The sequence below is a fragment of the Etheostoma spectabile genome, chromosome 10 (genome assembly GCF_008692095.1).
Source record: "Etheostoma spectabile isolate EspeVRDwgs_2016 chromosome 10, UIUC_Espe_1.0, whole genome shotgun sequence".
Lineage (NCBI taxonomy): Eukaryota > Metazoa > Chordata > Actinopteri > Perciformes > Percidae > Etheostoma > Etheostoma spectabile.
This window is the reverse complement of record NC_045742.1, coordinates 25,241,535-25,267,090: the sequence shown is the minus strand read 5'-3', so window position 1 is coordinate 25,267,090 and position 25,556 is coordinate 25,241,535. Positions and strand designations below refer to the sequence as shown.

The 25,556-nt window shown below is 41.9% G+C and overlaps 1 protein-coding gene and 1 long non-coding RNA gene across 4 annotated transcripts in view; both read right to left on the bottom strand.

The window, feature by feature from the left end:
* Positions 1 to 1,369: 1,369 nt before the first annotated feature.
* On the bottom strand, positions 1,370 to 14,441 carry LOC116696473 (uncharacterized). Its single transcript, XR_004333736.1, has 2 exons — positions 13,963 to 14,441; positions 1,370 to 2,150 (listed from the first exon to the last, which is right to left on the bottom strand). It is a non-coding gene; the product is annotated as an uncharacterized LOC116696473 (long non-coding RNA).
* sertad2b (SERTA domain containing 2b) overlaps positions 1,370 to 25,556 on the bottom strand; it is a 64,478-nt gene continuing 40,291 nt past the window's right edge. Inside the window, exons 1-3 of one of the 3 annotated variants that reach the window (XM_032527488.1) lie at positions 10,577 to 10,666; positions 8,081 to 8,090; positions 1,370 to 4,999 (exon numbers count right to left, since the gene is read on the bottom strand). In XM_032527488.1, coding sequence (XP_032383379.1) covers positions 3,857 to 4,999; positions 8,081 to 8,090; positions 10,577 to 10,578 — 1,155 coding nt within the window. In that variant the 5' untranslated portion in view covers positions 10,579 to 10,666 and the 3' untranslated portion in view covers positions 1,370 to 3,856. Of the gene's footprint in view, positions 5,124 to 8,080; positions 8,091 to 10,576; positions 10,667 to 19,334; positions 19,458 to 25,556 lie in introns of those variants that run through there. The other 2 variants (XM_032527486.1, XM_032527487.1) reach the window with 2 other exon arrangements.

The window sequence follows — 25,556 nt, the reverse complement described above, 5'->3', positions numbered from 1 at the left end:
TTCATAGAGAGCAGTCCATTTATCATATATACTATATATATGTGTATATATACACATATATACACACATATATATTTTTTTATCTACAGTCCACATTTGGATCCCAATACAGTGATCAGCTGATAGTTTCTCTCTGTGTGTTTGTGTTCTATTGCATAGAAAAAGGCACAGCTCTGAGGTCTGTGTAAAATACAGCCTTCGTAGAGGAAATCAGCCTCGACTGCGGTCAGTCTTTCTGGGCGATTCAGAACCGCCACATGCTTGGACAGCGCTAAAACAGATTCGGTAACAAACACTGATCGACAAAGTCTCAGAAGCTTGAATGCAGTTCATACTATGTACAGTTCTTTTGGCATTGAAGCGTCTATGACAGGCTTTGGAGTCTTGACATCTGAAGGTTGGAGTTTCTGGAGTATTGCTGCATGAACTGTTTGCCTTCACTTGGAAAACGATGAAAAAAATAACAAATAAATAAAAGAGTAGAAAAGATGTAAAAAGTTGTGGCCGCCACCCCACAAAAATCAATAACAAAGCAACAAACAAACATAAACAAGATCATAGAACTACCTATGTATATATCAAAAAAATGGCTTCCACCCATAATTCCACACTCAGATACATTCCTATCTGAAATACATTCCTACCACACATTCTGTACAAACATTTACAATCCAAATGTTCACTTCACATCAAAAATAAATATATTTACACAGAAAAGAAAGACAACATGAATAAATAACTTCCTAGACACAAAAGAAAAAACAAGCACTCCAAAATCCAAACATAGTGAAAGAAACAAGACACAGTCGTCTACAAACAGCATGAGTTGGTGCTGCTCTCTGCTCGGCTCACTCCCACTCTGGTTTTTTTGGTTTTCTGGCTGACTACTCTGATAAACCTACGCTGCGAAGCAACACATTTGCGGAACATAGTGTAGCAGATTAGCAGCTAAAGAGGCAGATGTATCCCTCCTTCAGCCCTTCGTAGAGATTATCAGGCGGCCAGAGACAGAATTCCAAATGAATACTAATGTGCAGAAATCTTTAGTCAAACAATTCATATACTATAGGGTAAAAATATGTTGTTATGCGTTGAGCTTGTTCTGTTGTCAACAAGTGGCAAAAAACTATGAATACAGCTTTAAACATCAAATAAATCTCCTTTAAGTACCAGTTCAAAATGAGGCCCTCATTTTGAACTGGTACTTAAAGGGGCTTTATTTGGTATTCCAAACATTATTATAGCGTCAAACGACTATTTGCTACACAAAGATATAGTGCAGTAATGGCTCCCTGGGCAGAATTATTTCACAAGTTGGGAAAGGGTTTGTGAGAGCCGTGTGGAGCCAATCCCAGACCACGTTTTTTCTTTCTGAATATCAATACAGCCCCTTTAAAAATCCGGAGAAGGCAGAATCCAATTTCACCCAGAGTAGCCTCAAGACAATTACAACACTTCACCACACAGCAAATCCGTAAACGCATTGAACATATGACAGTGATATAAAAGTATCCCAGGGTGGATCTTTTTTTTTATTTTTTATATTTGAGCCAATTAGACCAACTTTTATTGCATTGTCTGGCTATGAGAAGCAAGGTGAGTTAGTCTGACTTTTGCTGACTCACTGCTTCTTTCTTTCTGAATATTTCAGCAAGAAGAGTATGACTTTTACATTACAAGGAAAGATGGTAGGTCTGTGATTTGCTAATGTCTGTGTCTACTACTGGCCTTATCTACCAACTATTACACAACTGTTCTGGTGCCAACATGTTGGTCTCATTCAGAATGGGCTTTGTGCAAATTATGTGACACTGTGACCTTGCAAAAGCTTGTTGTGTGGTTTCTAAATGAAGGTCAGCAGTCTGAGGAGGTGCATTTTGGAGACTGTGACACAGCTATTTTCAGCCTATTGCCTCTACTCCAAAGATCTCTTCCATATAGTGTTTCCATTTTCACGTGGAAAACCACAGTTAATTGCTAAATCTGTGAATTGGGACAGTTAGTTAAAGTAACATCAACTTAATTATTAAAGGTAATCAACATTTGTGTAAACAGGACTAAACTATTTCTAGCTTCAATAGATAATATAAAAGGCTCAAATATGGACATAGCATGACTGCTAAAACTGTGTGTGTGTGTGTGTGTGTGTGCTACACTTAGCCATCACATTTAGTCTTTTGGGTCAAAGATCGTGCATAGTGGCTTGTGCTGTGCAGGGGGGTAGGGTTTATAAAACAATTAGTATTTTGCATTGTTGCATCAGGTCAACATTGTGGTTTGGGTTTCCTACTTCACTGGGTTTCCACATTCAAATTCCTCACAAGACAAATTTAGCTCTCCTACTATCATATGTTTAAAACCAGGGCTTTGGGGTCAACATCAAAACTGTATGACACAATGCACAGAAGAGAGCAGAACCCTGAGATGTGGCATATAGGCCTCCTATTCTAATCACAAATAAACATACTCTGCAAATTGTGTGTATGTGTTAGTAATCTGTCCGTCACTTGTGGTGCCGATTCTGTAGGAGCCAAACCAAAAATAAGGCATTTTCTAAAATATTCAATTTTCTTGGTGTGATTCTGAGAGGTTCTATGCAATCTGTGATAGTTGTTTTGTCTTGAGTCCTCAGCCACAAAAATGTGTTTAGAGTCTAAAGTCTCTGCTCAGGTTGGACTTTTCAGATCATCCACATCCAACTGGGAGGCAAGAGTTGGTGGTGGCGCAGCTGCTGCTTCCAATGTAAACACATCAAGCTTTCCTGTGGATGTAGCTCATTTGAATTCTGCTGTAAATGAAGCGTGATAACTAGACCATAGTGTGAGCTCATGTAAAAAAGCATCCAGCACAGTTATATGTGCCTGCCTGCCAATAAGGAAGAGAAAGAAATAAAAAGTCCTAAACTGAATTCATAGACAAGATGTGTATAAGAACAGACATTTTCTTCAACCAAACGAGTTTAACAAACAACCAGGCAATGTGTTTTAGAGCTATTCCCAAAGCGTGATTATACTGACAGGCTAATATATAATGTAGCACACTGACAAAACAATGTATTCCTTGTAAAACCTTTTATGCTTGCTTTACAAATAAAACATAGCATATATAATAAGATAAAGATTAAATAATTATTATTTGATCATAACAAATTACCTTTCTTAATAATAGTTTTAACACAATATAATAAATTAAAAACAAAAATTGAGGATTGACCTCTCTAGGCTGTTAAAGTGAAAAGAACTAGAAAAAAAGACAAATACTGTAAAAACAGGAATTGAAGAAGTGGTCATTTTGAAAGGCACTCATCTGCTAAAAGCCATGAATTCAGTTTGTTTGTGTGTGTGATGTCTATGTGTGTTCACTTGTATTACTATACCTGTGAGGAGTAAATGTCCTCACAAGGATAGAATGATTGCAAAAATCCTCCAGAATGAGAACAATTTGCCGGTCCTTGTTTTTTCTATGTACAGTTACTTTTTCAGGATTAAGGCTTAGGTTCAGGTTAAAGAGTAAAACTACGATTAGGTTTAAATTAGGATTAGGGAATGAATGGAATCAATGGAGGTCCTCACAAGTATAGAAATACAAATGTATGTGTGTCTTTGTTTCCCGGTTACTTAGTTTCCATATTTGGAAAGGCGAGCACAGTGCATGCACAGTGTTGTGTAGTAGTAGTTGTCATAGTAGTACTAATTGACATCACTATCAACGTTTACAATTACCGACCTCTGAAGAGTTTTTTTTAAAACATAAAAACAACAACCAGGAAAATAATTAAATCAATCCCAAAGGTTAATTCCAGTCTTTTCTCCATATGAAACTGTCTGTGTGTTTCTGAGGTGGTGGTGTCGGCGAGTCACGAGCCCACCAACACCTCCATGATGTGGTCCAGTTCTGTCAAATCTATTTTGAAAGGCTGATTGGCTGAAACCTGGGGGGCAGGGCCGCTGTATGGCGACGCAAGCGATTTGAGGAGGTCGTCCGCTGTCACCACCGGCGACAGTTTGGTGAGTCCACCACCTGCCGCTGCGCCCACAGCCCCTGCTGTCGTACAGGGATCAAAGTCATACATGGACGTGTCGATGTCGGCAAACAGGACGTCGTCCAGTGCCAAGTCTGAGAGAAACCCAGAGGGAGAGGAAGAGGAGGAAGAGGAAGAAATGTCTACAAGGCCAACAGGGGGGAGTGTGGGTAAAGTGTCCATCGGCCGGAGATCGGCACAGCGGGCTTCGGCAAGCAGGACGCCAGCTGCCTCTGGTTTAGCACCCATGGTCCTGCAGTCTCTGGGTGCTGGGGAGAGGGCCGCTAAGTGGGAGGGCTGGGTGAGTGGCGTGGGAGCTGGGGAGGTAGTCACGGTCGTAGTATTAGCTGCTGCTGTCCTTGTTATGGCTGTGGAAGGACACAACTCCATGTCACTCAGAGCAGAGGGGAAACTGTCATTGGACGAGGCGGACACAGGGACCCCGGGGGACACCTGGCTCAGAAGTGCCGAAGGTAATGGAGGAGGCTGCGCCGGTGGAGGCGACAGTGGAGGAGTGGGTGGGGATGGAGTACAAAAGGCTGGATCTCCACCATCCTCCTCCAGTAAAGAGGCTGGAGTGAGGCAGGCTTCCAGAGGGGCGGGGCAGGCCTCCACACGGTTTGAGCAGGCCTGGGATGCCTGGCAGTTGGGAGGCACCATTGGGTGGGGTGAAGGTGGTGGAACGATCACCGGCATCAACAGGGCAGAAGGCTGGGATACCTGTGCTGCCACAGACAAAACACCAAAGGATGGCGGCGCCTCACGGTAACCCTCGTCCATGGGGTCGTCGGGCGGCGGCGAGGGCGGCAAGAGCAGCGGCCGCAGGGAGCCTTCCTGCTTGAGCTCCTCCTGGATGCGTCGCAGCATGTTGTTGATTAGAACGCGGCGCTCCAGGCTGGGCTCGCCGAGCGGCCGCTGGCTGTACAGCTTCATCAGGGAGATGTTAAAGATGGTCTGCCGCTGCAGGGTGTACGACACCTTGGACAGGCCCTCCGGACAGAGGCCTATTCCCCCTCCCGCCATCGGCGCCTCCAGCGTTTTGCCTTCCAGCCCCTCTTCATCCTCATCCAGCTTCCGCTTCGCACCTTTACCGAACATATATCTGAAAAAACACAAAACCAGAGAAACAGAAGAAAGAAGTTTAACTGTTGCTCGACATAGAAGTCAGTAACATAACAAGGCAACAAGCTTGTCATCTAGGAACGCAAGCCATTATTCTTAGACAACTTTTTTCTTGATTAATCGTTTTGTTTATGACAGGAGTAGAAATTGCCCCTCACAATTTTCCAGAGCTAAGCAAACATTTGTCCTTTTTGGATGCAAAAATCAATTAATCATCTAGCTCTCAAGCCATTAAAAAAGGATGCAGTTCTTGCTTGGTCCTTTTAGTGACAATTACATCATCTTACACTGATATGTAATGGTAGCACCTCACTTGGGCCAGTCCAGTCCCATTTGGGCTATGGGGATTAAATGTACCCCTCCTGGTATATAACTATATAAAGGGCAGTGGTGAGAATTTTTTGAAAATAAAAATCCAAGCCTATTAAATAAGATTTCCAATGACTTTCCTAAACCAATTCAGAGCACTTCCCTAACCAAAAACTGTTCTTCCTTCCTGGTTTGAGTATTTCTACATTGGTGAAATGTTACACACACCTGTCTGGAATACACCTCAAACAATTCTGATATTGCAGAAAGTTTACACCTGACCGTTGGGGCTTTTGTACTTTGACTCAACTCCAATAGCACTACTAGATCTCAGCATTATATTATCAATGTCATACCACATCTGAGCTAAGTGCAACACTAATATATACAACAGTGAAGTTTACAGACTGAAACCCCGGAGCTTAACTATGGTGATTCAAAAAGCTGCTTAAATGCAACAAGCTTACTGCAACAGGGGATTAAAAAAAACATACATTGAAACCAAGAGCAGCTGCAAAGGGAGCCTTACTGCTGCATACTGTAGTCCACACACACACACGCAGAGTTATGTAATAGCAGTGATCCCTGCTGTACTGCAGGATCATGGGCCACATTTGAAGCCCAACCCCCCTCCCGCCATATTAGACTAGCACATTGAGTTTACTTTTACCTCCTTCAGACAGCTTGCGTGTTCAACCCGCGTTGGACCCTTTCATATGAGACAGCTGTCCCACTGCTTCTCATTGTTAGCAGACGCTCCAGTCTACAGTGTGGTTTTGAACACTTTACTGGTAAACCACAGAATTACACTGAATACTATCCAGTAATTTACTAGATAAAAGTTCAGTTTCAGTTTCCCCTCTTTGTCTGTGCATCATTCTTGATCACCCATGCACATGCTTTCTATTTATCTCTCTCTCCTTTTCTCTCGCTCTCTTTTGTGGATGGATTGGTTAAATGACATTTAAACGTCGGTATCTTTGAATTAATTTCCATTGCTGGTAGCAACGGCTGGCAGCGTCCGACCGGTGTCCATCCCTGGCTGGGAAGACGATCATGAGGGAGGGCCAGCTGATGCAGTTGACCTATACAGACAGACCCCCGAACTGCATCACTGTGTCGGTCTGAATGGGGTATAAGTAAGGGGGTGGGGCAGGGTAGCGGGTGGGCGAGAGACATAGAGTGGGAGAGAAAAGAGAGAGAGAGAGAGAGCCACGGTGAAGCCACAGTGCATTCCCGAAAGATACTGTACATATTCCAATAGCTTAATACATCTCCCTATCTAATCAAAGTACCTGACAGTGGTATTACTGGGGCTACAGAGAAAGCAAGGAAGGCAGCAGAGAGAAAGACAGGAAAATGAAAAAGAAAGAAAGAAAGAAAGAAAGAAAGAAAAAAAGAAAGAAAGAAAGAAAAAGCAGTAATCGCTGCAGTGTGTTTGACTCTAATCCAGGCTGACAGGCTCATGCAGCCAGTTGCTGTTAAACACACACACACACACACCACACACACACCACACCACAAACACACAACACACACCCACACACACACACACACACACCACACACAAACACCACACACACACAACACACCACACACACACACACCACACACACACACACACACACACACACACACACACACACACACTGCGCATGCGTCTCTTCACACACATACAACCACACGCACAGGAAGTGTGAGCTGCAGGCCCAGTCACCACGACTGGTTGGTTGCCATGACAAACAGAGTCAGCTGGGAATTCACCCAGAGAGATGACAAAGAATAAGATGGGGGAGAGGAGGAGGAGGGAGGGGGTGAGCCGGGGGGCAGGAAGGAAGAGGAGGAAGACGAGGAGGAGGAGGAAGCAGCGGAGTAGGTGAGAGATTGGCTGAAAAGGGTAGGAGGGGAAAGAACAACTTTCCGTCTATTTCTGCTAGGCATGTTAATGACTAACCGGTTAACTGTTAACCAACAATTGGAATTTTACCCGATTAATACTGTCAGTTTAACAGTTATTAAACAATATAATTAAAACATATTATATTAATTAATAATATTATATATTTTTTGCATCTTAAAAGATTTTTTTTTAATGTATTTCCCTAACTGAGTGCTTCTTAACATGCATTTGAAGCTCTTTTTTTCTGCTAAGTTCCTGGCTCTCTGCTCATGCCACTAGATTGACAAGGACTGGCGGGTTAAATCGGCCGTCCTACACACATACCAGAAAGACATACAGCTGACAACCTTGCAGGTGGATGCGGTGGAGACAGGCTCAAATGTGTTGATGACAATGACAAGCGGTACCAGTCTGCAGCTGTCCGGGCCTCCCGGACGGGTGAACTGGGACACTGTGTTGTTGGTTAACGGGTCGGCTATCGGTCAGAAAAGAAAATCTAAATCAGCCCTCCTTTAAAACTACCGCCGAGGTGCCTTTGAGCTAAGCACTCGGAATGAATTAAGACTTTGCAATTGTATCATAAATGATGCAGATCTGTTGGTTAATATTTGCATTTTACTGGCGTTAGTGGATGTAAAAAAAACTTTTGGATTTTGATTTCTGTGGACACAACAAACGTACCACAATATTTTTCTGTGTAGGCAAGTAAGCTATAAAAGCTGAGTCACTGCTTCCCCCCTGCCTCCAGACATTATAAGCTACGCTAAGCTAACCATCTCCTGGCCTTAGATCCATAGCTGACACACAGATATGAGAGTGGTATTGACCTTCTCACCTAACTCTCGGCACGACAGCCAACCAGCGACAAACTATTTTGTCAACATTGAGTAGACCTGCAAATTGTCAAGTTATTTATTTAAGCCGCGGGCATGAGACTTGCTTTGGCGTTTCATTTCTTTCGCTCCTTCTTATGGCTCTCTCCCTCTCACAGACACAACAAAGTCTGTGAATAACCCCTTCTCTTTGTTGGAGGAAGGATTGTTGTCCTAGCAATTCCCTAGTCTATGTTTGATCTCAGAGACCAAACTAACCAAAATTAGCTATTAGCGAGCATGTAAGGAGCCTAGTTCGGTGAATGTGATAGGCAATATCACATTGATTCAACAGCCCAGTCAATTTAAATTAATAAAATAAATTAAACAAAAATTTAAAAAAATAATAATTAAAAACATTACTGCCAGCAAATGGTATTTCATAGAAAACATTTGTTAACGTGAATAATTAATCAAACTTAAAAAGAAGAAAAGAATAATAAAAAAGACCAATCTGACTTGGTACACTACCTCTGAGTGACATTGAGAAACTTCCTGTTTCCACAGACCAAGCAGACCAGGTTCAAAATTTAAAAATTAAAGCCCTCTAAAATAGGGCTGTTGCGATATGCAATAAATAAATTAATTGCATGATAAATGAAAATGAGCTTGATAATTTCCACTTGCATGCTTGTTTTCCTCGTCTCTCTCTCTCTCTCTCTAGACTGGATGACCAGTCCGGTGCACCGGTGACCCCTCTCGGTTTCTTAGCGTAACGAGGAGTGAACCCTCGTGTCACTGACTTGTCAGCTGCATGGTCTCTGTGTGGGGAGGCGGGACTCCTGCAGAGTGCAGCTAGAGAGACGCGTGAGGAGTGTAACCGGAGAAAACGCTACTTGAGAGTTGGAAAAATAAAAACAAAATATATATATGGAATTGGTTTCAAAGACAAACACTTTGGATTCAAACTGAATGACCGTGGTAAACTACTTAACCTGAGCAAGTTGGTATGTCGCATATGTTGTAAAAGAGTAGCCACTAAACGCGGCAACACAACAGACATTCGTATGACTTAAAACACAATCATCCGGTGCCGTTTTCGCAGCTGGGAAAAAAAACGACAGATGGGCCGTATTTCACGTGTCTTTCATGGGAGCCCCATCAAGTTACCACGTGGCCGGCTGCTCACCAGCATTTAAAAGGCTATTTTTTATACGGAGTCCGGCGTTGTGCTCACTCCACATAAAATGCTACATTTGATCAATTCCCACAAAGTTCACAGAGAACCATAACTGTACGTACACACCGCCGCCGACATGAGCTTCAAAGTTACAGGAAGTCATTTATTTTCAATAGAAGTCGCCTTCTCTCAGCAGCAAGAGGCGGCAAATCCATCAGCATCACGTATTGGGCCTGTTGAGCAGAGAGCGTCAAGTAGAAAGTTGCTCTATTTTATGGTAATGAGCTATGACGTGGTTCAGCAACTAACGACCAGCAACCAATCGGAATATAGACGTCATTCGCACTAGCTGATTCCAGAGAAACATATGATGTAAACTTTCGTTCCTAACAAAACATTAGTTCCAAGAAAATGGAGGAAAAGCTCATCATCACTGTTGCTGGGTTCCCCATCATTTATAATATGACTTTGTTTGTGTACAGGGACCAGTTAAAAAAAACGAGGCAGAGTTGGTGTCTCCCGTGAGTTGGTCAAGTGATGATGATTTTTAATTATTTTTAACTATGAGGGAATGATTGCACAACAATGAGCAGAGCACCACAGCATGCTAGTCTTCCTTGCCTGATGTGATTGGTGTGATCATTTTACCCTTATTAAATGCGCAAAATTAACTTAAAGTAGAAGAAGCATCGCGATGCACTTACATTAATAAGTTGTGTCAAAATCGATTTGACCAATTGCATCCAAACTATTGGACGCCAAAGCCTCAAAAGCTTCCCCGTACTTTTACAGAGCTTCTTTTACAGCTCAAGTCAGCGGTGTGTACGTACAGTAAGGGTAAAACGATGCTGTTTTACCCTTACTGTACGTACACAAATACGATCTGGTCTAGCTCAGTTTAAAACACTGAATCTGTCGGCATGTCAGCGTGTTGTTACCGAGCCTGTTTTAACCGGTCGGCTACCGACAGCGCTAGGTTACCTGTTTAACTGACTTTAGCAGTTTAGATAACATACTAAACTGTTCTGCTGTTATTACAGACATGTGACATAACCAAAGACAGTTTCAGAATTGGAACGTGGAACATCGTGGATATAGACTACTAAACCCCTAACTGCTTGTCTACGGCTCAACTGCACTATTATGGTTTGGTTTAAAAACTAAAACACTTTTGCTATGTTTACGCCTCGCGTCCACATACTCCGGCATTTCTGAGCCCATAAAGCGAAGACATTTGGAACACTGTTGCCCCCGTTTTAGTTTGAAAACTCTGGGGTTGCTTTGAAGCCTGTACGGACACAAACTGGGACCTTTGGAAACGACGCACATCAGTCTCGTCGAGTAGGTAGGCTTAGATACGGTAACAGTTCCACCTCGACGTCTGACCAAGCAAATAAACCCTTGATCTTACTTTTTGCCATTGTTGTTATTTTTTCAATGTATTTTTTGGATTTTCAACTTATATATCAATTTTTTTAAATCACAGAGTAACGTCAGACAATCTGCTTCCTGTTTACACATGCCAAGTGTATGAGAATGGTCATGTGATTTGCATTGTCAAAAGTGTTAATATGGACTGAGATTAATTCTGCTACAGGAGCTAAAACTCTTGTGTGGACAGAGTTTTTTCTCAAAATGCCGCTTAAAAATTTAAACGTAGTAAGGTAGAATCATGTAGCCTAAATGGTCGGGGCGGGAATCCCCAGAAGCCCCACGATACGATATTATCAAGATACTTTTGTCACGATACAATGTTATAGCGATTTTAATTATGCTGCAATATTCTTTGTTGTATTGCATTTTATTACCCATTTTCCAATATTAAATTATGTCCCCAAAAGAAAACTTGTAAACATTTTTTTGTTTTTTTATCTAGAAAGATACATTTCTATGTTTGTTCATCTTATAATCTAGTGGACTGAAAAAGCAATTAGTTTAAATATTTCAGCACTAAAAAGTTACATTTTCATGTGCAATTTATACAATAAAAGACTGATTCTTGACGCCCATGTAGCGATACAGAATTGCCGGAAAATATACTTTACTGTATCATTTTTTTGCCCCACCCCTACTGAATATCAGCCCCCAACTAAATCTCTCCACTAATGTTTATAGGTAATGTGTGTATGTAATAAATTATGACAACAGAGTGTAACAATGGGGATTAATAAAAGTGCTTTTTCTTTTTAAAAAACAAATAATTGTGTGGTTAACAACCTACTGCTTGAGTTTCTGTATTCATTGCAGTTGCTTGTGGAGCTTTTAGGAAAACGGTGAATCAGAATGTCAGAGAGACACAGAAACAGAGAGAGAGTCAAAGAGAGAGCAACAGAGTCAGTTTCAAAGCAGTTTGTGGGGTGTGTGACCGAGAGCTGAAGCAGCTGCGCATGTCTAACTCATGGCACGCACACACACACCCACACACACACACAAACACACACACACACACACACACACACACACACACACACACACGTTGTAGGGCTGACATACCAGAGGTGCCCCACCCGTTACATTCCACTTCATTATCCTCTACCTCTTCTCTTCTTCAGTCCCTCTTTTACCTAGTTTCCGTCTATATCTATTCCTCTTTCCTCCGCTATGTACCACAACCCCCCCCCCCCCCCCCCCCCCCACACACACACACACACTCCTTCCACTGACTGTCAAAGTCCACGGGCCCAGAACCATCCTACACCCTATGAGCCATGTGTGCATATGAACACACCAGAAGAAGAAAAACAGATCATAATGAGTGGAGCAGATAAAGCACAGCAGTGAAGGAGTGCCGCTCTCCAAAATGGAGCCACAGTCTTCTTTCAAGGTCACAGTGACTAAACGCACAACTGTTAACCATCTCGCGAATGTCTTTCTGTCTGCCTTATACTAACTACCTTTTCCACAAGGATTTCCATCAGGCAAATATAGCTCACGGTCTAAACCCTTTTAAGCAAAGAAGCATCCAACTATGACTAGAAACCAACCAGTTTACCGTTTTGAAACTAAAGTTAACAATAGATCTTTTTCTCAATTGGCATTACTTCAATTTTGGACAGAAAATAGGGCTCCACGATATGAGGAAAACGCAATATGCAAGCGTTGTTGAATATCGTGATAACAATATTACTTACAATTTTAAAGTGTACTCTGTTTTGCCTCTCTGCTGCTTCCAGTATTCTGCTAAAATACAACAAATTGCTTGTTGGATTTAAAACAAATAAGGAATTAATTTCCAATTTTTATTGAACATTGAAATGAATATGAAAGGTACCACTAAAAAAAGAATGATAGTTACATTTTAAAGTGGAGTTTTATTTTCTTTCAACTAACACATAAAAATCTGAGTGTCAATTGCGATATGTTGCAGCCTTTCACATGTGTATATTGTGCAAGTTGGTATTGTGATAACAATAAAGTAGTAACAGTATATTTTTGCTATTTTGCCTATTCTTGCTCGGTGACCTCAAACTGCATCCCATCGGTCATATTAGAGGCTACAAACGTTAACTGGACTATCTATTATTATTTTATAAGATTATAAGACATCTAATGAAATGTGGTCCATTTGCAGTGTCCTTTTTTTTCTTACCTTATAAACCACCTTCAAAAATGTGCAACAGATACAGAACAAATCAAAACTGATACATAAATGGTTGTTTCCAGCAAAGTGACCTGATCAATGAAAAGCACTTCCGGTAAGTACATTTCTCAAAATAAAAAACATTTCTCATTTTGCCTACAGCCCAAAATATCACCAAACATCCTGCTACAAAAACAGACTCTGAAATGTCTACACAACAAGGCCCACACACTTTGTCCCCTTTAAGAGAGAAGAGGATGATTAACTCAAATTGATATTGAAGGACACAATACAATCAAATAGCATCAAAATCTGAAATTTCATCTAAAAAAAGAAAGCCTTCTTGTGTTTACGTGTGTTTTAAGACATTACATTAAAGTCGATGATGACTTCAGGGAAGTGGGTCTGGGCAAAGAAAAATAGACCATTAAGAACAAGCTGCGAGTTTTAATATAAATGTATGATTGAAAAGTAATATCTAATCACATGATGTACAACCTGTTTTGTGTTTCTGTGTAAAACATAAAAAAATATTTTACACATTTAGAGTGCAGGTCAGAATGTGTGTGTGTGTGTGTGTGTGTGTGTGTGTGTGTGTGTGTGTGTGTGTGTGTGTGTGTGTGTGTGTGTGTGTGTGTGTGTGTGTGTGTGTGTGTGTGTGTGTGTGTGTGTCGTGCAGTAGTGCAGTGCTAGTGGATGGACTCTGCAGTGATATTATGATCCTGTAACCGGATACGCTAGTTTCCATGCCTGAGCTGAGCTGCACTTCCACCCCTCCCCCTCACCTCCACATTGGGCTATTTCAGGTTCTCTGGATGCACAAAGTATGGACACACACTACACACTACACACTCTGCTGCTGCAGGTGGATGAATGTAGCACTGTGTGTGCTGTATGCTCAGTATGACATGTATTCATCTTAGCGTCCGTGTGTGCATGAAGGCGTATAGTATGCAGTCAGTACTGTGCTTCCACTGCTCCTCCTCACTGTAATGCATCCAGCTCTGCACACGAGGACGACGCTGTCCAACTTACTACTGTGTGTGTGTGTGTGTGTGTGTGTGTGTGAGAAAGAGAGAGTCCATTGGTCTCTCTCTCTCTCTCCCTCTCTCTCTCTCTCGCTCATACACACACACACACAGACACAATGTAGAACTAGTAAACACATTCCAGACAAAACCCAGAGGAAGAGTGCATTGTAGTGCTCGCCTGACCAGCCTGACTACACTTAATAGCAGCTACACTTCCACACACAACTTAAGATACAGTTACACCATGACGATGCCTACAACTACTACTGTTTCTACCACTGCTGCTACTACTACAGCTGTCTAATATTCTGGTGTTCTGCCATTTTTGAGTACTTGTATAAATGCATTAAAAGTGCTACAATTAGACGTAGGTCATCAAGACTCACCACCATCAACTGGCTCTTTTGCATTGGCCTGCTATAAAACAGGCAAATACCCCAAACCAGTAAAATACAGTATGTCACAATATGTATTTTCTCAACCAGACTGCGACTATCTGTGACACTCAAGAGACAACAACTAAGCTGTTCAAGACGTCCTTCCGGGTCAAAAGTTTTTGTTGCCGTTTTCTGTGCTTTTCACATTTTTGTCACTTACCTTGTTTATTCATAGTCAATAAACCTAATGTATATGACATTAGAACTAATTTAGGTTTGAGTTCAAACAAAGCAGAATGGATGATGTTGATTGAATCACAGACTGGTTTATGTCTAAGTTTAGTCAGGATGCTGTTTTGAACACATTTTTAAATTAAAAAAATCAAAAGCTATAAAATGTAATAAAACACCCAAAATGCAATGAAAGTAATCATTCATTTTACATGCAAAGAATGTTGTATGGGTTCCTTACAGTGTACAGCCACTCATCAAGTTATTTTTGTACAGTGTGGTTGAAAGAAACCCATATTTCTGATCTAAAACACTTTGTAAACACGAGGACAACACAAGGGTTAAAAAAACCAAGGTTCAGTTCATACATGTGGTTTAAATGGTGAAATGCTGACAGGAGGTTTGGTGATGGTCATGGTATAAAAAATTTTGTTACTATTCTAACCCAAACTACCCTGAGCAAGAATCAAAATGAATAAGCCTGAATACCGGCACTTTTGATTTTTGTCCACAAGAGTACTGTTACTTCTTACTGAGTACCGCCACTTCTGTGCTAAGTAGGTACGCACCCCTAAGAACCTGTGTAACTGCGTCTATGACATAGCAGCTTAATGAAACAACTAAATATTGTAACCGTGGTCACTGGAGTAAGCCGCTGTGGAGGCATGGTGGTCCGTCCGCACAACAAACCAGCAAAGCCGCGGTGGGAACGTGGCGGGTTCAACCAAGGCAACAAACTTTTGCACTGTGCGCTCCGCTTCTCGTCATTGGGGGTCAGCTGCTGACTGCTTGAGTGACACACGAGTACACGCTCCAAACCTCTTTCAATTCATCTTCTCCACACTGCACCACTTATGCAATAAGAAGCTACTCTTTTTTTTTTACATCTGTCTTAATCGGTTGCATTTTTTAATACAAAAGGAGCTTTATACACAACCTTGTCACAGATGAATATTTCATCACTGGAGTGTGGGAGCCTAAACACTCTATGTGGTCTTGATTTGGCTCGTTGTTTACATTTAAAAAGGGTTGTAAATCTAGTTCTCCAACTTTAATCAATTAAAACCTAATTTCTAGCCAAAAATAATGGCTAGTGAAAATGCTGCATGGCTAACTTTGGATAACCACTAACCATAGTGGCTGCTGTGCAAAAAAGTTCATGTCAAACCCTGAATGTATGTAATGAAATGCATACAACATACATTTGAAGTGATATATACCAAGATAATCATATAAATATATCCAAGACAAATGCGAATAACATGTCATAAAACAGCTGTGTGTATGTGTGTATGTGTGTATGTGTGTATGTGTGTATGTGTGTGTGTGTGTGTTTTCCCTCATAGTGATCATAAACACCCACATGACAGAGGTCATCTGGGTATCAGACAAGGAATTCACTCTGATCTCTTACGTAATGGCAGACCTGGTTACAAAACACTACAGCTCCTACTGCGCAACATGCAGCATCCCATTAATAAAGACAGTGGTGTGAGCACCGGCATGGCAAGCTCAGCATGGATTGGACCTTTACAAAGAAGATGAGATAGTTGGTGTATGTATCTGGAGGACGTTGCTTTTAATTAATTGTGCGTGCCCAATTAAGCTATTACAATTCATTTGTAGGAGCGATTTTTTTTTTTATGAATGGCTATTTTTATTTGATCTAAGGTGACAGTTAAGTTGTCTGAAGTTAGGAGATTAATCACACACTCACACTCATATTGAAACTAAACTCAGTTGCCAATTCATTGGGAACACATACAGCTTTTTTAGGGGTTGCTGTTCCTTCATAGACAGAATTGAGGTGGACGAAAAAACTGAAAACACCAGTGTGAAGTAACTGAATATGTTTAGCCAAGAACCAAACTTCTGCACAGCCAGTACATCGCACACGGTAATTCAATTACAACAGGGAGACCTGACAGGTGCCTGTGCTTGAAAGCCTGATTCTTTTGGACTAAATGTGCTGTTAGTTAAGAAAATTCACTGTTTAAAAAAACATCATTTATCGCTTTACATGTACAATAAATGTGTGTATACCACTAAAATTTCTGATTGTTAAGCAGGGCCACACGGAATATGCGCGGACGCAGAAATCTTCTCAGATTTTCCACAAATTACAAAAAAAATCAACTTAAATTTAGAATGTTAAAACATCTCCACCACAAGCAGAAAATCAGCCCACTGAATTACAGATCTTCATTCTGGATCACCCCTGAAAACTGTAAAAAACAAAAAAACTGCAGATTTGATTTGGGCCTGGTCATTAGTGTATTCACACAAACTCACTCCCTCTCTCTCTCTCACACACACACACACACACACACACACACACACACACACACACACACACACACACACACACACACACACACTTAAGTCTATAAATAAAAGGCAGAAGAAGAGAGCAGATTTAGGTCAGCAGACGTGTCTACATGCTGTTGAGCGCTCCACTCTTTGCGTCTTCGGGGGGGAAAACACAGCTTGACACTTCCAGTGACGAAGCCTCAGTAGCTACAGAAACCTACAGCATCAAACTATCTGCTCACAGGGTGTATGTATGGTAGTATCTACCTTATTACTGCAGTATCTGCCTTATTACTGCAGCATGGGTGTATCAAGGCAGTACCGGCCTTATTACCTCAGTGGCAACCTTGTTACAGCAGCACTAGCTTCAGTGCTGCAAGTGTCATCATTTTTACTGCAGGCAGCAACGCTTACTACTTAAGCATAATCCCTGTGAATGCAGTACAAGCCTTATATTATTGCTGCACTTGAAGCTTTACTGCTGCACCTTGAACCTTATGACTATTATTAGGTATTCAGCTACTGATGGTATTCAATACAGAGTACATTCATCCCTTATAGGGTTGCTGATGCAACACTACTTGCTTATTATTGTAAATTCAAGCCTTAGAAATGGACAATAAAAGCCTGCAGCTGTCACCTGATGATGTCCAATATATATTCACATCAAGGCCTTCTAAAAATGCCTGAGTAGACATTTGTTAAAGACGATTTTGTTATAGGGCTTCCTAATCCCCCAAATTTTCTCCCACATCCGAATAGAGGTATTGAGTTTGAAATAACAGCAGCAGGTCAGGAGGACATTTGGAGAGACAACTGGGTGCTAAAGAAAATCAGGGAGTGCATCTTAAAACTAAAAGTCCCTATTATGTATACCTGGAGTCCTGGGACTTCCTGAAGGGTACCGCACTCAGCAAAAACTAGGCTTTCCTCCCCCCTCTGAGGTTAACTGCATACTACAGTATAGGCAGTTGTGTAACTCTGCATTACATCTGGCTACTACTCAGAAGGGCTTCAGCTCTGATCAAGCAAAGCTCTGTGGGCTGATGGGAGTCTAAATTGTGGGTGCTCGTACAGACAAAAAAGGGCCGTTTTAAAACGTGGTCCGTTTCAGCCCTCCAAAAAACTCAGACCTATTAGGAAGCATTATTTTTTGTGGTGATTTACTCCAAAGGCACTCAGACCCCTCTGTAACAAACGATACTCGTCGAGTATGGTTCGCTTCAAGTCAGTACAGTCTTGCTACAGATCCTCCCAAAAAGCCCACTATAATCATTTAAATTACTTTAACTTTGTTTAAATAATTGTCAGTGAAAATGAGAATAATGATGCAAAAATGATTATTCCCTCCAATATCTTGAATCATACCGCAAGATCAGTCCAAATAATCGCAATAAGATATTTTCCTCATATCGTGTAGCCCTACTGAGGACCCATCAGAGCTGAAGTGGACCAGAGTGACTCCTCTTTCAAGTAAACTGACCATGTGAACGGAAGAAGGATGAGTTCCACTTTAAGATGACAGAGTCTGGGTCGTTCTGAGGGGGCCTGTGTGAAGCTTGTGGCTCACAGCACAGAAAGTGACAACGTAGAACGAGAAGAGGTAACGTTACAGCCAGTGTAAGAGCACGCTGCTGTTTTGCGGTGCACGTTATGAAACAGAGGCCCCTCCACTCACCACAACCGCCACACAGTCCCGAACCCTGGAGACCAAATCCCTTCCACTGCAAAAACCCACTGTACTACTTCAGGAGCAGGTTAAGGTGTAGGCTACAACAAGACGCTTCACACAAGTTAACAATAAAGACTATCATATTCTAATAAGGCCTATGTGTGCTTGCAAATGATTTTGTGTAAACATCAAGTCCATCTTTTCTATATCGTGTTGTTGACAGTAGCCTACGTTCAAATTTAACCAAGCCAAAATATATTTGTCCCCAAATACAGCTTCAACTAATGTCGTTTAATGCAACAATAGTAGCCTAGGCTATGCCATTTGGTATATATTTACTTAAGAAATAGAATAACTTTAGTAAAAATGTATGTCTATAAATCTAGAACGTCTTATAGCATGGTATATGCTAATGGGTGAGTGTGTTTGGGGAAAGCACTCAGTGCGTTTCGGGTAAAAAAAAGTTTACGAGACCGAGTTTTCTCCGTGGTGATAAAGTGGAAAGTGGCGGCCGCTGCCTCGGCTCTGGAAACTGGAAGGAGTTGTTGGCAGATAGAGGCACAGGGTCACTGGAAGTACAGCGGCGGAGACACGTCTAGCCAAATATTATCCATTTAATACGAAAACTTTTTTCAACTAGACCCCGCTACCCACCGCACTACTGAAACACCTCCGCCGTGTCTATTATTATTCACAAGAATCCGTTCACGTTACGCTGCCTTGCCGTAATGTATTCCCTCCGGCGTGTTTCACTCTGCTATTCGAAAAACAAAAAAAACGGTGTCTTACCACATCCAGGTCCGCCGGAGTTTGAAAGAGAAACATGGAGGGTATTTAAACAGTCCTGTCGGCTACAGAAGGACAAGCCGTCCTCCTCGCTCCCCGAGACTCTGTCACACAATGGCGCTGATAGGAGGAGAAAAGTGCCTCCGCTCGCAGGAACGATGCTGCCTTCAGGAGCTGTCGGACATCCTCGCGTTGTAAACTGCACGTGCGCTTGTATGTCCGCAATCGGTGTCATTTGAAGCAAAAACGTAACAAGATATTAGATAATCAGTGGGACACAAGTGGCACCAAGTTACACACAAGGAAAACCGGTGTTCGATGCTAAGACAAGGAAATGTATTGTGAATGTAGCACTGAAATGGAGAACATGGGAAACTCCTAATGTGGAAGGGCCCGGGACCTGGGTCAAAATAGGGCCCAAAAGAAGATGGTTTGTTACACAAAACCATTTGAGAAGCTGTCATTAAAATCTGTTCGGAAAAGGGCAGGCACTTAAAGAAAACTACCTGGCAGGTGATTTTATATGTAGCCTATATCATGTCTGCCAATGCTGTTTTGACGAACAGTTGCGGCCGTCACACACACACAATAACCACGGTGGCTGTAGCTGATTGGTTCGGTTCGCTGCTGTTTGGATCCAACTGCATTGCTTGAAGCCAGACAAGTTGGATTTGTGTGTGATATGTGATCCTGCTTTTCCCGTCTGATCTTGTAATATAGTGAGAATTCAGCTGCCATGCAAAGTAACCATAAGGGCCCTCTAATCTCTAGTCTAGATAATCTGCTGGGTGGACACATTTGGAGATCCTCTTGTCCTGGGCACGAGCAAGACACAACAGTCCATGGAGATACCAAGATGGGACAGTTAGAGGACAGATAGCAAAACGCTGTGACAAATAGAGGTCAATTGGATGCATTCCACAACCATGTAACTGGTAATCCAATAATGAATAAAATATACATTTTCAGACTGTGATCAACTTTAAGATGGTACAATCTTTTGTGCAGAGGCCTCACTAAAATGTTTTCCTTAATACTTAGAAGTATATAATACAGATTAATATGGACAAAATCTGCTGATGGCATTTAGCCTAGAATTAATGAATTTATATTTCCCTGATACTCATACATTTTTGACAGTTACTTTCCTTAAAACAACATCAATCATACTCCCAAGGTAATTTTTAAAGTGCTCACGTTATGCACATTTTCAGGTTCATAATTGTATTCACAGGTTATATCAGAATAGGTTTACATTGTGTGCTGAGCGCTTTTAGCTACAGAGTGAGGCATCTCACTTCTATTCAATTGTTGTTGGGAGTTGCACATGTGCAATACCTAGGTAAGGACTACTAGCCAATCAGAAGCAGAGTACGAAGGCGTGCCATGCTAGCAGCTAGGCTAGCATTATAACGTGTGCTACAAAGTGACGCTCGTTTGTCTCTGAAGTAAAGCCTGGACTACAACAGAGCTGCTTGGAGCAGTTTGTGAAGAGTGTTTTCTGTTGGAGATGGTAACTCTCTTTGGGGGGGGATTTGTTTTTTTTTCACTTTGTAAACCTATAACATGCACAAAAAGATATATAACACAATAAAGGAAAGGGAAAAAGCCTAAATGCATAATATGAGCACTTTAATTGAACAACAGTAGGCTATAATAACTGGAATAATAATGACAGGATCCATGTTGTTACTAGCAGGCAAATTTACGAGGAACACATGAAGTCAGCAGGAGAAGCTGAAACCAAGCAGCTGCCCCGAGAAGTGGCATCATCAACTTTGCTCCGCCCACACACACACACACACACACACACACACACACACACACACACACACACACACACATCGCTCTTTCTCTCTCCCTCTCAGTACTAAATATATAATTATACACTTTGAAACTATAAGGCCATATTCAAGTTGTGCTGTTACTACTGTGGCAAGACCCCATTTAAATACAAGTCCTACCAGTACATTTAAATTAGTCATATGCTTTTAAATTTTAAAGGATTTTATTAGAGATTTTAGTATCTGCTGGTGTTTTGCACTTAGGTTTAATGTTACTGAGAAATTGGAATCCTTAATTTGTTCTTTTATTGACACGAGAATGGTGAGTGGTCACAGAAATGAACGCTGGACTGATGGTGCTGTTTGGCCAATTAGTGTTAACCGTCCTACCCAGCAAGCAGATGGCGGGATGATGTCCAGTAAACTCAAACAAAACCTGCTCCAAACAGACAAAAAACACCAGTGGAACAGGGCAGAAAATGGGCATCTCAGACCGTTTGTGTCCCTGATGCCTCCTGCTGCACACTCACCCAGTTGTGCACTGATACACAATCACGATACAAGTCTCCCTGTTCTCAGGACAGGCTTTGATCAACTTGCTGTCACAATTGGAGTCCTGTGTTTACAGAACTGAATTGTTGGCACAGAGTCATTCAGTTTCTCCTCTTGCCAGGGTGGAAACCATCTTTATGGTGCACTAAAACTCTCCGCTGTAAAGATTGGTACCAATGATTTGGCTGACATCTCCCAGATAGCCAGAGCGTCTTCTCCTGTCTCCCGCATTCACGTTCTTGAGATTGTGTGTTAAGGGGGAGGTGGTCAACAGTAAGACATTTCAAAATAGAAAGTTTTTGGTTGCATGAAGCAGGGAGTTTTTACATCCAATCACAGTAATGACTTCCACTTGATCTAAAACCGAGACCAAACTGAGTGTAAATGGAATCGATTCCGAGGCGAGACCTTCAGAAAGTCATCTTGAAACCATTCTTGAGTACTACAACACTGCAAAACAGCCAAAAAGACATTTAGAGTCTTTGGCTCTCTGTTATCATAAAGGTCAGCGCTGTCATAGCAGCTTGCTATCGGTCAGCCGTGCAGATTTGCTGGTCAAAGTTCACCAAAGTTCAACACAACACCATATACTGGTACAGATTTATTTAGCCTCTGTGACTGGATCCAGCTCGCAGCCATTCCATTGGAATGAACTGATTTAACCTGAAAGTTCACCATTTAAAATATTGGTCTGTCCAGGCCTTAACAGGGTTGGGATACAGTGACACTAAAATTCAATAAATAACAGTTAACTTTTTTGACCACTTTCCACTGCCAGTCACTTTTTACCAGCCACTTTTTTTACCTCATGAAGGTGAAAAACAAGAATTGCTGTGTCTCTATGATCCTATCCTGTCCTATTCATGGTAGCCTACTCGTGGACATCACGTGCTGTAGTAGGGGTAATCCAGCATTAAGGCATCATTTCCTATCCTGGGCTGGGACACACATTTATACGGCTTATCATTGCACCTACAATAATGTAGCTGTCCTCAATTTAGGTCATCCTGTACATCTCATCTGTGGTTGTTCCTGCATCCACCGTGTGTGATTGTGTGTGTTTATGTGTATGTGTTCGTCAGGGGAACGGAGCAGCCCCGCCCGACTGACACAGCAGCAAGTTTTAGCAACTTTGTAGTGAAAAAAGCGTTACAGCGTACATTGATGTTAAAATGTGTACATGTTGGCAGGACGTCTCTCGCTGTGCGTTTTGTTGGTATATATGAGATTTTCGAGTCACACACGTCTTGTCTTCATACCACACACAAGGAAATTAATTTGACCCGTTGTCATTCCCGCTTGGTCAGCAGCTGCACGTGGGACTGCTGGGATTGTCGCGAGTGATGAAAATGCGATAGGGGGCCCCGGCTGTCAATCCATGTCTTCCATGCGGGCCCCTGATTGGTCCGGGCATATAAGCAACTGTGTACCCTGCTCACTAATAGTTACGCGTCTGAATCACTCAATTTTCATTGGTTACCTGCCAATTTGGCAGGTGGATTGACAGTGTTACCCGCCAATTGCAAAATTCACCCACATTTGGTGGGTGGGCGGGTGTTAATTTCAGGCCCAGCTGCCAGGTAAATGTTTAGCGTCCGATGAAGCTACACCAAACACCACAACTACCAAAACAACTACCTTCATCTAAGGAGCCGACTGCCAATCTCCATGTCGAATCTCGTTGTGTCTCGTTGACCATCCCTTCGTAGAAAAAAAAGCTAAATGTTTCTCACTTCTCCCTCTATCTCTCTCCCTCTCATGTCGTGTTCCCACTACAATGTACCTCATCGACATGTTTCGACTCTCCTCAACGTTTTTGGTTTTCCATTACGAAAAAACATCCCTGGTACCTGCTACCAGGTACTTTTTTTGGTACTACCTCAGTCGAGGTTCCAAGCGAGCCGAGGAGATACCAAAAGGTGACGTGAAAACCTGCAGACTACTGATTGGTCGGATAGAATCGGCACTATTCACTGCGTCAACATCGCTAGCGACAGACGGGGGTGTCCTGAACAAACCTGCCGTGTTTAAATAGTTTATCCAGTGGTGTTTTTTTTGCTGCCTCCATCTCCTTTTGAAACTAAATTTGCCTTCAAAAACAACACAACGTTCTCTGTGTGTGTGTTGCGTCATGTCACGGCAGTTTCCGGCTATGACGACCAGCTACACTCGCCTCACGCATGAGGCGGTACTAATCTGCAATGGAGAGAGGAGGACGGGGCACCGCGGCCGAGTGGAGACAAGCCGAGTGGAGCAGGTATCATGTAATGGAAAAACCGCATTCCTCTCCAGTTCACGGAGAAACAGCTGATCTTAATTCAATTTTTAAGGGTCTTTATTGGCATCTGAAACAGACATTTACATTGCCAAAGGAAGTGTGTAAGGAAAATGAAAATGTAAATACAATAGCATAAGTCAGAGATATATAATAGGGGGTCCGTGACCCCTAGGGGCTCCGCAGAGTTAGTGCAGGGGGGCTGCCAAGTTATGTTAAAAAAATATTTTTTCCTTTTTAAAAAAAAAGGAAAATATACAATAATATGAATCCAGCATATTATAGCAAATATTGGCCTATTTGTTTTTTGTTTTTTAAATGTACACATTGAAGATATGCTTACTGTAGATGCGGCAGTCACTACGCTAGTCATACAGTTTGAAAAATATGAAATGTATCTACAAAAGGAGAGCCCTGTAGAAAAAGATTGGGAACCCCTGGCTGAAGACAAAAACATCCATCATTGGACAGTACAACATGTATGAGACTCTTTTATAAACTGACTCAGCTCAAATAGTGCAGACAGCAGAGCTTATGCAAACTGCTGCTCAAACAATAAAAGACAGGAATATTCTGAGGAATATTGTGTTAATCTGGCAACAGAGATTCTCAATATATGCAAACAGCCTGAATGAAAGCTCAGCTGGAGCTCGGCTAACAGGCAGGTTAGCCTGGGTTGCTCTTGTGCATGCAACGCGTGCATGCATACAGTTTGGAGCTTTTGTGGTGAATGGAGATCTGATTTTAGTTCTGTCTTCATCTCACTGGATTCCGAGTTGACTCATGAATGCTGAGCAGCGAGGAGGGATGGCTCTAAATAAAGATTTCAGGTCAAAAACAGGAAATGGCTCAGTGAGCAGGGAGGGCAGGGCCATAGCAACACCAACTGGAGAGCTGCACCCACACCATCCCTCCCTCCCTCCCTCCCTTCATCTATCTTTATTTATTTCTCCCTCGCTCTTCTTTTATTTCCCTCTCTGTGCAAAATCTGCCCGCTCCTTGTCTTTCTCTCCTTTTTGCAGTTGCTTTGTCCTGATTTTTCATTCTCTGCTTCTCTTTTTTCCATTCTGGAAACTGGTTAACAATTTATGCATTAAAACCATAATGAAAGGCTACGTTGTTTGTTTCCAAACATGCTATAAAAATTGGTATAATTATCAGAACCTACAATAACATAACAGAGAACATTTCATGCTACAATATCAGTGAACGCTCTATTCTATAGTTATTACGTGTCTACGTTTCTCTGTGCATGTATCAGGTTGCATGTGTGTGTAACTATCAGTGTGAACTTCAGTGTGAACCTGACTCATGGTGAGTTCACTGTTCCCACTCATCACGGCAGCCCTGTACATGAGACTAGATGTTGCTTCCATCCATCACCGTGTTGCACCTTTGGGTGGTAACAAGCAGGATTACCACTGTCACCAGAATTAGTTTGCTGACCATCATGTTCTTATTTATACTCACTGTGACAGCACACATGCATTTTTATATCATCAGGGTCTATAAATTCTCACAGACGCACAAGAAGAAAAATGCCAGGGCTACACACACACACACACACACACACACACACACATGCTGTAATATTTGAGTCATGGAGATTGTCCT